General features: G+C 43.7%; 1 protein-coding gene across 1 annotated transcript in view; it reads right to left on the minus strand.

The window, feature by feature from the left end:
- LOC114568462 (semaphorin-6D) overlaps positions 1–12,500 on the minus strand; it is a 113,330-nt gene that overhangs the window by 91,224 nt on the left and 9,606 nt on the right. The window contains exons 6-9 of the mRNA XM_028598077.1: positions 7,029–7,119; positions 5,214–5,336; positions 1,724–1,812; positions 940–1,029 (exon numbers count right to left, since the gene is read on the minus strand). Coding sequence (XP_028453878.1) covers positions 940–1,029; positions 1,724–1,812; positions 5,214–5,336; positions 7,029–7,119 — 393 coding nt within the window. The remainder of the gene's footprint in view (positions 1–939; positions 1,030–1,723; positions 1,813–5,213; positions 5,337–7,028; positions 7,120–12,500) is intronic.

Below are 12,500 nucleotides of genomic sequence, written 5' to 3' on the forward strand. Positions count from 1 at the left end.
CAGACGCACACGCACGCACACACACACACACAGACAGACGGAAAGACAGACAGACAGACACACACAGACAGACACACACACACACACATACACGCAGACAGACAGACACAGACAGACAGACACAGACAGACAGACAGACACACACACACACAGACAGACAGACCCACACACACACACACACACACACACACACACACACACACAGACAGACACACACACACATACACGCAGACAGACAGACACAGACACAGACAGACCCACACACACAGACAGACACACACAGACACAGAAACAGACACACACACACACACAGACAAGACAAGTGTTGAGTTACTGAACAGGATCCAGCAGTCTTCCCATTTAAAAACATTGTGGGTTCTTTACATTGTTGGTAGTTCACATATCGTCACACAGCAGCTTTTAGTTCTTGTTGTAGTTTCTTCACATAATACAAGTCAACAGAGAGCAGAGAGCAGTTATCGTCTCCAGTAAAGCAGGAAACCTTCACATAATACAAGTCAACGGAGAGCAGAGAGCAGTTATCGTCTCCAGTAAAGCAGGAAACCTTCACATAATACAAGTCAACGGAGAGCAGAGACCTGTTATCGTCTCCGAGAAAGGAGGAAACCTTCGTATAATACAAGTCAACGGAGAGCAGAGAGCAGTTATCGTCTCCAGTAAAGGAGGAAACCTTCGTATAATACAAGTCAACGGAGAGCAGAGACCTGTTATCGTCTCCAGTAAAGGAGGAAACCTTCGTATAATACAAGTCAACGGAGAGCAGAGAGCTGTTATCGTCTCCAGTAAAGGAGGAAACCTTCGTATAATACAAGTCAACGGAGAGCAGAGACCTGTTATCGTCTCCAGTAAAGGAGGAAACCTTCGTATAATACAAGTCAACAGAGAGCAGAGACCTGTTATCGTCTCTGGTGAAGTCACCTTAAGGAAAGAAGTCCAGTATCTCTCCAGGACTCGGGGAGACCCTCCGTTATCATTCTTACAAACACGGGCTACTCGGGAAAACACCACCTGCAGAGGGAGAGAGGGAGAGAGAGGGAGGGAGAGCAGGAGGGAGAGAGAGGGAGAGAGAGAGGTGGAGGGAGAGCAGGATAGAGAGAGAGAGAGGGAGATGGAGAGAGAGGGAGAGAGATAGAGAAAGAGAGGGAGGGAGAAAGGGAGGAAGAGAGGGAGAGAGAGCGGGAGAGGGAGAGAAGGAGATAGAGACGGAGAGAGAGAGAGAGAGAGAGATAGAGGGAGAGAGAGAGGGAGGGAGGGAGGTCGAGAGAGAGACGGAGAGAGAGAGAGAGGGAGAGATGGAGAGAGAGAGAGAGGGAGAAAGGGGGAGATGGAGAGAGAGAGGGAGAGAGAGGGGGAGATGGAGAGAGGGGGAGATGTAGAGAGAGAGAGGGAGAGAGGGGGAGATGGAGAGAGAGAGAGAGGGGGGAGATGGAGAGAGAGAGAGAGAGGGGAGATGGAGAGAGAGAGAGGGACTTCATATTTCAGTTCTTTTTCAAACATTTTATATTGGCCTTTTTTATCGGTCAAACACACACACACACAGACAGACACACACACACACACACACACACACACACACACAGACAGACACACACACACACACACAGACAGACACACACACACACACCGACACACACACACCGACACACACCGACACACACACACACCGACACACACACACACACCGACACACACCGACACACACCTTGCCCAGGGCGGTGTACTCCACTGCGATCTCACTGAGGAAGAAGTAGACGTAGTTTCCGTAGTCGATGGCGTGCAGAAAGTGAGGCTCTGCAGACAGAAGAAGAAGAACAAGTTCGTGGATTTCTTCCGTTGTCACGGTAACCCAGTTATCGGTAGATAAAAGGCAGTTGCCTCTTTTACTTCACACTCACTGGCTTTTTATACTTTCCCCAGAACGATATTTAAAGTGCCCATATTATGCTTTTCAGGTGCATAATTAACAGTCATTCCAGAAAAATGCGGAGTTTTTTTGTGATTGTTGTGGGCAAAAAATCCTTGATTATGCGGCACGTTTTCTTAAAAAATGAAATCGGGAAATTTATGTGGCGAAAGTATGAGTTATATATATGCGATCGCATAATCGCGTTTTTCTGGAGGGACTGACTTGTATTTTAAGGTTGTACCAGAATAGGTTTACATGGTTTAATGATAAAAAAACACCATATTTTTGTTGTACTGCACATTGCTGCAGCTCCTCTTTTCACCCTGTGTGTTCAGCTCTCTGTTTTAGCTGTTCTTCTGTACTATCTTTGATTGCACTCGCACATGCTCAGTAGCTCAGATCGTAAATCATGTCAGCTAGCTCCATAGACAGTAAAAGAAAGGCTGTTTCTCCAACTTCAGTCAGTTCCAAGGCAGGATCAGCTGGGAGACTTCTTCTAAACCAGGGTGCACATGGAAGTAGTTCTTTTGGAGATTATGCTAATGATAGCATGCTAACGCTAGCTCGCTAGCTCGTTTTGGCTAGTGACGTAGAAAGCCGTGCAGATGTTGACCAGCTCACCAGGAGACTGAAGGCAGGACACATTCAGAAACCGGATCTCACTCAGAACACCATGGATGAGCCTAGAAATCTAGACGCACCCTAGTGGCAGCAAATTTGTTTTGCAGCCAGGGTCGGTCTAGGCACTCTGCGTTGACTTGCGAGCTGGAAAAACCAAATTTTGGTCAGGCCAATCACATCGTGTATAGAGTCTGTGGGCGGGGCTTATGGCTGCCGCTGCTGCTGGTGAACAGAGGTCTTCTGGAAGACTTGGAGTTCAGCTTTTCTTTGAGAAGAGAACAAAGAACGGCACTGAAGTCATTCTTAAAAAAGGTAAGATGTGTTCAGAGTTTAAAGTTTAGTCTATTACCAAGGGTGGTACGGTTCACAAAACCCACGGTTCGGATCCTATCACGGTTTTCGGTTCTGTACGGTTCTTTTTCTTTTTTCTTTTAATCTTTACCACTCCAGAAATATACTTCAGCATATGATATATAGCTCAATTATCCACAATGTAGGATACAGTATTAAATAAGTATATAGTTCTATCATGTAATCATGCACAAACTGAATTTGACTTGACTTTAAGCACATTATATTGGGACCATCTCTGAGGAAAGCTAGGTGAGAGGTTTTGCCGACCGGAAACGGCAAAAGTTTAACCTATCAACTAGCTCCGCTACCTTCTTCGTTGCTCTGATTGGTTGTAGCGCTATCCTATTACGGACAGAGGGAATTTGAAAGACAAACGTTTATCCCGCCCCTCGGATTGAGCCCTGCCAACGGTGAGTTCCCAGACCCAACATCTGGATGTGGGTCTGGCTTGTCAGGTGTAAGGAATAAAAATAATCAGTCAAGCTGGCTATGCTTTATGAGGATACAAATCATAGTTGAATTATAGTTGTGTGTTTAGTGGGTTTAGTGGAAGAGCACTGTGACAGCTTAGTCATGCAAAATGAGAAAAGGATACTGTTGTACGTGCAGAAAGCAGCACTGTATGACGGTGGTCCGAAAGCAACAAGAGTGCAGCAACAAAGTTAATATCAGTTTGATATCAGTTTGACCATGAGAATAAGTTACTCCTCAACCTGTGACAGGCAACAGTGGCGCATTGTTCTCTCTGACCATCAGCATAGTTAAATTCTGCCTAGCAACTGATGAAGAGGGCATGTGCCAAAAGACTGGGACCAGTCTGTGCACCAACCAGGGGAGGCTAAGTCTAAACCACGGTACTCCTCCAACTTTTAACAAACAAATCAAAATGCTCTTAGAGACTGATATATGAATTCATGTATAAGCCTGAAAATTCAGTCTGATGAGAGAAGCCTGTGTGCCTGCTCAACTAGGACCCGTGTACACATTTATGCTCTTATGATTTTACTTAAATAAATACTTGTTAAACTTTTAAATCCTCTCCTTGCCTACTTAGTGGACTTTGAAACACAACACAGGCTACATGGATGGTTGTTTTTTTTTCAAAGTTGGTATGTGTGTGAAAGCACCAGAGACACTCCCAATCCCAGAAAAAGTGATTTTTTCATAATATGGACACTTTAACGTTATTTTAGACTGAATCAAGCTGTCAGCTAGCGGTTAGCCAAATTAGTTATTAGTTAGTTATTACTAACGTTAGTTTAGCTGTTAGCGGTGGAGGCTAACGGCGGACGGCTACAACTATGACCAGAAGCGTGGAACAGGTCGCGCGGTGTCGTAATTCCTCGAAAAAAACATGATTATCATCCGCAGGCAGCACAGATCGCAAACCCACAAATAGAGTGACTCTCAATAAATTTCTGTGTGTGTGTGTGTGTCTTTGTGTGTATGTGTGTGTGTGTCGCTCTGTATGTATGCGTGTGTCTGTCTCTCTGTGTGTCTTTCTGTCTGTGTGTGTGTCTCAATATGTGTGTGTGTCTCTCTTTGTGTGTGTCTGTCTCTCTCTGTGTGTGTGTGTCTGTGTGTGTGTGCCTTTGTCTGTGTGTGTGTGTGTGTCTCTATGTGTGTCTTTCTCTGTGTGTGTGTGTCTCTTTGTGTGTCTCTGTGTGTGTGGGTCTCTATGTGTGTGTGTGTGTGTGTCGCTCTGTATGTATGTGTGTGTGTCTCTGTGTGTGTGTGTGTGTGTGTGTGTCTCTATGTGTGTGTGTGTGTGTGTGTGTGTGTGTGTGTGTGTGTGTGTGTGTGTCTCTTTGTGTGTGTCTGTCTCTCTCTGTGTGTGTCTGTGTCTTTCTCTGTGTGTGTGTGTGTGTGTGTGTCTCTGTCTGTGTGTGTGTGTGTCTCTCTCTGTGTGTGTGTGTGTGTGTGTGTGTGTGTGTGTGTGTGTGTGTGTCACATTTCAGTTTGTAGTTTTGGGTCTTTTTCGGTCTTCAGAGGAACTGAAAAAGTGGGCGGGCCTTAACGTAGGTCTGTATCATGTTAACCAATCAGAGGAGCCTTCATGGTTCACATCACACACTTAAACATTAAAAAGCTAAAAGCACACAAATGGATTTGATGATTAATTCATTAACTAATGGTTCCAACTGTACTAAAACAACTTTTTAAAAAAGGCGAAAAAATCTCCCAAAAAAATTGTGAATATTTATAAAAAAAAGGGGTGTAAACAAATTGCCAACAAAATGTAATAAATGTGAAAAAAACAGCAGATCAGTTGTGTTGTGAATGTTTTTTGTGCCTGCTGCCAGTGACCGACCTCGGAGCCACTTGGAGTCGTACTTCACGGTCCTGAGCACCGGTCGGCCGTCTCCGAGACTTCTGTAGATGACCGAGTCGCTGGCCAGGAAGTCCGTCATGGTGGCCGAGTAGAAATCTCCGCCTGAGGAACAGCAGCAGCAGAACAGAGACCACTTTATTAAACACTTCTTTTGAAAAAAACTTTAAAAATGATGTCAATAAATATCACAACATGCAGTAGCCAGTGTTAGGAAGGTTTCTTTAGAACTGTAATAGGTTACCGACAGTGGTGTAGTCTCCTTGATACGCAGGTAGACCCACTAAAGAAAGCTCCAGGATTTCCATATACCCACTTAAAAATGCCCAATGACACATAACAACATACATTCCATTATATGTTTTTGATATATTTTGAATTGTCATCTGTGTTTTTCTTCTTCGCATAGGCTAAATTAAGGTATTTCCACCATAAATTGGTGCATAAAAGTGTATCAGAATACAGGAAATGAAAAACTTCTCTGGGAGAGGACACCCAGACCCCCCACTAAAATATGGCCTCCTCTCCCCCAAAGGAAGATTCTGGCCTTATATATATATATATACACACACAAAAAAATTTCAACTTTCTGTTAAGACATATGTGACTTTTTTGCAAAAATAAAGGCATTATGAAATCATGCAAGCCCCGCATATTTTGCGTGGAAATCGGCAATTTATGTGGCGAAAGTGCGGCGTATTTGAAAAAAAATAAATTCTGGAGGGACTGCATTAGAGACAGAATATCAGCTGAGATCAGTTGCATTAGATTACACCGCTGGTTACCGACAATAATTTAATTGTCAGACGAAGAACCAATCGAAAGCATCAGAATAGCATCACATTTTACTAAACGGCTGTGGCTGGAAATGGCAAAAGAAGACATTGTTCACATAAAAAAAAAAATGCAAAGCAACAAAATGAATGTTATTCAACATATAGCTGAGCTTTTTACGGAAACTACTCAGATGTAACGCCCAATGGACCTTTTTCACAGCATACATTTTTGACTTGTCATAGTAGGAAAAGCACAGCTGACATTGATAAACTTAACGATGGCTCAGTTCCATCCAAGTGTCCCAGTAAGATATTTCAGTGAGTCAGCATGCACAATACCAGGGCTTCTCCTAAGTGGAATGCAGCCATCATTAATGGTTTAATACCAGGACCTCTCCTAAGTGGAATGCAGCCATCAGTAATGGTTTAATACCAGGGTCTCTCCTAAGTGGAATGCAGCCATCAGTAATGGTTTAATACCAGGGTCTCTCCTAAGTGGAATGCAGCCATCATTAATGGTTTAATACCAGGACCTCTCCTAAGTGGAATGCAGCCATCAGTAATGGTTTAATACCAGGGTCTCTCCTAAGTGGAATGCAGCCATCAGTAATGGTTTAATACCAGGGTCTCTCCTAAGTGGAATGCAGCCATCATTAATGGTTTAATACCAGGGTCTCTCCTAAGTGGAATGCAGCCATCAGTAATGGTTTAATACCAGGGTCTCTCCTAAGTGGAATGCAGCCATCAGTAATGGTTTTGAACACACATGTGCTTTTCCTACTATGACATGTCAACATGTCTGCTGTGAAAAAGGTCTATGTAATCATTAACATTGTCATTTAACTACACATTTCCCAGTAACTGTAATGGATCACAGTTACCTTTATTTTGTAAGGAAATCACATGTAACTAGTTTCTCCCCATCACTGGCAGTAGTGACATACAAGAAAAGGGCTAAAAACCATTAAATAAAAGGAGGCTTTTGATGACTTTGCAGTAGTTAAAGTCAGCTCCGACTCACCAGCGAACAGTCCAACGTTGGATTGTCCGGACTCAAAGGGACAGCGAGCCTGACCGACCACTTCCTCTCCGACCTGCTCCAAGGATGTCATCTGAGTGTGTGTGTGTGTGGGGGGGGCGCGTCAGGAAAACGGTCAGTATGTCTCTGTTTCCCAACAATAAACTTAAAGACAAAGTGCACAAAGTTGGCCTCAGATTCTAGTCAGAGTCTGATGCTGCTCCATTGGGCTGTGTTTATAACACAAATGCAAACACACATATAAACACATACACATACACAAACACACACAAACATACACAAACACACACACACACACACACACACACACACACACACACACACACACACACAAACACATAATCAAAAACACAAACACACCCCAATAAATACACACACAAACACACAAACAAACACAAGCATACACAGACACAAACACACACACACACACACACAAGCATACACACCAAAGCATACACACAAACTTACACACAAACACAAGCACACACAGACACAAGCACACACAAACGCAAACACACACATACACAAACACACACACAAACACATACACAAAAACACAGACAAACACGCACACACACAAACACACCCCGATAAATACACACACACAAACAAACACAAGCATACACACACACACAAGCACACACAAACACACACACACAAGCATACACACAAACAAACACAAGCACACACAGACACAAATACACACACACACACACACACACACACAGTTTCCAGAGAGTTGTGACTAACACACTGTAAAATGGAAAGAGCTGAACAACCACAGAGCTGCAGCTCAGCAGGCAGTTGTGTAAGAAAGGAAGGCGAGACTTCCTGTGTGATGCACGTCTCTGCCGTGACGAGTCGTTCCCTGTTGTTCCAGAGGCGAGCATATCGAGCAGAAGACGCGACATGCTGCTGTTGTATCTGTCTGGATCTACTGAAGGATCTATGTATCTCTCTATGGACTGTTCCCTGTGGACACAGCTACTGCATGAACTCTATTAAAGGCTTCTGGGATGGAAACGATGAGAAGGAAATGTACAGCTGACCTCAGTGCAGGCAGAGCTTCACATCGAGGCCTGGTGAAAAGCACTAGGGCTGCCACCTCTTAGTCGATTAGTCGACTAATCGGTCGTTTTGGTCTTAGTCGACTAAGATTTCTTTAGTCCATTAGTCATTTTTTATGCTTCATCGTGCTTAATTACTTATTTCCAAGAAACTTCTGAGCACTTTTATGGTAAACACAAGATTTAAAGTGGTGCTTTTGCAGGATTAATTATGGAGAAACTCAGTTTTACAGATGGTTAATTAACTACATTTATATTGTGCTTTTCTAGTCTTAACCACCTCTCAAAGCGCACAGCTCTGTCAATTAAATCAACTAATCGATTAGTCGACAAAATCCTATAAGTGTTAGTCGACTAAGAATTTCTTTAGTCAAGGACAGCCCTAAAAAGCACCATGTTGGCAGATTTAGTGGAGGAGCTGAAGAAGACTAGCCTGACAAGCCAGCCCCACATCCAGATGTTGAGGTCTGGGAGCTCCCCATTGGTCAGGGGAGCTCCGAGGGGCGGGACAAACGGTTGTCTTTCAAATTCTCTCTGCACGCGATAGCATAGCGCTACAACCAACCAGAGCAACGCTAGTTGGTAGTAGGGGGTGGTTACAGTTCATAAAAAAACATCCGAACCGTTCGGTCCGCTTGTCTCGGTTCGGAGCGCGGGTGTGTGGGGTGGTGATGGCGCAGTGGATATGTCACATGCCTTTGCTGCAGTAGACACGGGTTTGATTCCCACTGCGATACATCCCTGAGCAAGACAATTAACCCCTAGTTGCTCCAGAGGTGTGTGACCTCTGATATGTAAGAATTGTAAGTCGCTTTGGATAAAAGCGTCAGCTAAATGACATGTAATGTAATGTAATGTGTGTGCCGCACGGTTTGACGCATGCGCAATGTAGCCTCGTGCCCGTCAGGTGCCAGTATGTGACCTCAGACAGCTACTATGCTGGAGCTGAAGATGTGGCCTGTGATTTCTGCACACAAGTCCTGTCTGCAATGTGTGGCGTCTTACCGTGAGCAGGGGCGGAGCTAGATTCTCAGTACAGTGGGGGCGGAGCTTCATCATGGGGCCCTCTGCTACCAAGTCATTTTTAAATTAAAACCGTTATAAAAATATGATAAAAATATCTGATGAATGCACGTTATAATGTGTCCTTTGTTGAGCCAAGTAAGCCTATATGTAAAATAAAACACAAAGAAAAGCCACATGTTTTGAGAAGTTTGTATTGACGAACAAGGAAAGCAGTTTGCCAGTCAAGTGACGTGTTTCAGCACCACGGACAGCGACAGCTGATGGACAGCGATGGTGCTGAACAGGCCAAGAGAGCTCAATAAGTGCCACACTATATAACTGACATGGCTCTATTATATATACGTTTAATAAGTAGAGCTGGATTATCACAATGTGAGATTGTATGCAGTAATTATAGCTTCTTTCAGCCAATAATCTGCAATGTGTCAAGTGACGCAAGATCGGCGGCATTTGAGGGGCCCCTAATTGGCACGGGGCCCTGGGGCAGCCGAACCCAAGCACCCACGCTATCTCGGCTACTGCCCTTCAGCCTCATTATGAATCTACTACTTTCAAAGAAACACAAGCTGGTGGAGCTGTCCAAGAAGCTCCAGGAGAACGTCTGCTCTCGTCACCATGAGGTGATGAAGATTTTCTGTCGCACTGATCAGCAGCTTATCTGTTCTCTCTGCTTAACGGACGCACATAAAGGCCAGGACAAGGTCTCGGCTGCGGCAGAAAGGACTGAGAGGCAGAAAAAGCTTGAGGGGAGTCAGACAGCCGAGCTGAAGAAGCTCTCGCACACAGAGGATCACAGCCAGTTTCTACAACCATACTTATTCGTGGTAGAATATAGAGTGATGTTGTAGTTGCAGCAGTTGTAGTGACTGAGGCTCCGCAGCTTTAAAAAAAAAGATCATGACAGCACTGAGTGTTAATTCCCGCCATCGTATCTCAGTTAATTATGCAGCTGACAATGTTACAGAGACGTTATCAGTGAGGATAGCACTCGGATGATACTTCACTGTCAGTCGAGCAGCAGTGTTGATGATAACTGTGTCAGAGGCTATGTAAGCTGAATGCTAACGTAGCGTTCAGGCTCATAAATAAACAGTATTTGCTGTTTGTAGCTGCAGGAAGGAGGTCGGGGAAGGGGATGTTTGGCTCCTAAAACAGAGAGTTTTAAAGTCGGGGAGCGGTGTTCATGTCCCGGAAGAATTTAAGGAGAAAACACAAGTCTTTCACCCAGGAAACAGGTGTTCATGTCCTGAAGAACTTAAGGAGAAAACACAAGTCTTTCACCCAGGAAACAGGTGTTCATGTCCTGAAGAACTTAAGGAGAAAACACAAGACTTTCACCCAGGAAACAGGTGTTCATGTCCTGGAAGAAGTTAAGGAGAAAACACAAGACTTTCACCCAGGAAACAGGTGTTCATGTCCTGAAGAAGTTAAGGAGAAAACACAAGATTTTCACCCAGGAAACAGGTGTTCATGTCCTGAAGAAGTTAAGGAGAAAACACGAGACTTTCACCCAGGAAACAGGTGTTCATGTCCTGAAGAAGTTAAGGAGAAAACACAAGACTTTCACCCAGGAAACAGGTGTTCATGTCCTGAAGAAGTTAAGGAGAAAACACAAGACCCTTGCTGTCACAAAGCTCTGTAGCGGCTTAAACAGCTAGCAACTGCTGCTCTGTAGCCAATGTCACGTGACCAGCATGCGTTCTCCAAGTTTTCATATAATATCATATGTTTTATTGTTAATTACTTTTTAGTACGATATAATATAATAATACATATAGTGCCTAGTTCAGGGTCTGATTCTCCCTCCACCATTGAGTTTCTACACTGACATTTTCTCTTGTTTTAGGCAGAAGTGCACGTACAGTAAAGGAATAGTTTGAAATTTTTGGAAACACTTTTTTGCAGAGAGTTTTACAGAGATTTCAAATGAGCTTATAGTTAAAAGGGGACATTTAAAAAAGGCAGGGGGAGTGTGACCGAAATGGCCCACTTGTGTGCCGTTCTGTTGTGATCTTTAACCACCCCCCAATGTAGCACAAGCAGACATAATTTTTCACAACTACGGTTTTTAGTCAGATGGTTTACAGATCTCGATGTTTCCGAACGCACTTATAAAAAATTCAGAAAAATATGATAAAAAACGCAATAAGCAGCCCTTCCAGACAAATTTGGAGTTTTTTTGTGATTGTTGCGACGCAAAAATCCTTGATTATGCTGCACGTTTTCTTAAAAAATGCGATGGAATATGCGGGATATTTATGCAATCACTTCATAATGTTCCCATGGCAACAGGGGAAAAAGGCTGCTCTTGTGTGAAGTAAACGCAACATTTTTCAATTTCTTCTGCTAAGATATATTATTGGACTTTTTTGCAACGAAAATGCGGGGATTATGAAATCATGCAAGCCCCGCATATTTTGCACAGAAATCTGCAAATGTATGCAGCAAAAGTGCGTTGTATATGAAAAAATGTGGCCCTCCCGCATAAATATGCAGACTTTGGCTAATCATGAGTTGAATTATGCGATCGTATAATCACGTTTTTCTGGAGGGACTGTGAGAAGGAAAAAGATTCAGCAACTGCACGGCCTATTTCTCTCTTAAAATGTTTTCAGAAACACGTTTCGGTGAACTATTTTAGTACAATATCAGATCGACACCAGACCCACGTGACACGTTCGTCCAATCAGCTGCCGTTTTTTTTTTTTTTAATATGCAGACTTTGGCTGATTATGCATTGAATTATGCCATCGCATAATCACGTTTTTCTGGAGGGACTGAATAAGAAAATGCAACGAAAAGAACAAAACATTCTGCCATTTTTCTCCCTTTGTCACATCCTGTTTTGAGTCTAACTGTTATCCAACTGTCTTCATCTTTCTGAAACCAGAACACAACAAATTTTGAGGATGGATGACTCTATGACTTTATTTTTTTTCACTCCCGCCTCCTAAACAGAAACTGACTTTATTTCGATAAAACGAGAGCGAGAGCGTCACGTTTTTTTCATCTCGTTTTGGATCCAAACTGTTGAAAGAAAGAAAGGACAGGAAAAGCTCCTCGTCTGCAGGTAAACTTGCTGTTTTTTCCCACCGCCGGCGGTTGCAAAGCGCACGCAGCTTCTGCTAAACGGGGTCAGCGCCTGTCAATCAAACCCACGAGGCGAGGAAAAGGGAACACGACTCAGGATTGGCACCTGAAACTGTGGCTTTTGTGAAGAAGGTGTTTTTTATTTTGTGGTGACGAGGCAGCCTGACACTTCCAATTAGGAGCTAAAGGACACACACACACACACGCAGACAGACACACACACACACACACACATACACAGACACACAAACACACAGACACACACACACAC

This window comes from Perca flavescens, chromosome 14 (genome assembly GCF_004354835.1).
Source record: "Perca flavescens isolate YP-PL-M2 chromosome 14, PFLA_1.0, whole genome shotgun sequence".
Lineage (NCBI taxonomy): Eukaryota > Metazoa > Chordata > Actinopteri > Perciformes > Percidae > Perca > Perca flavescens.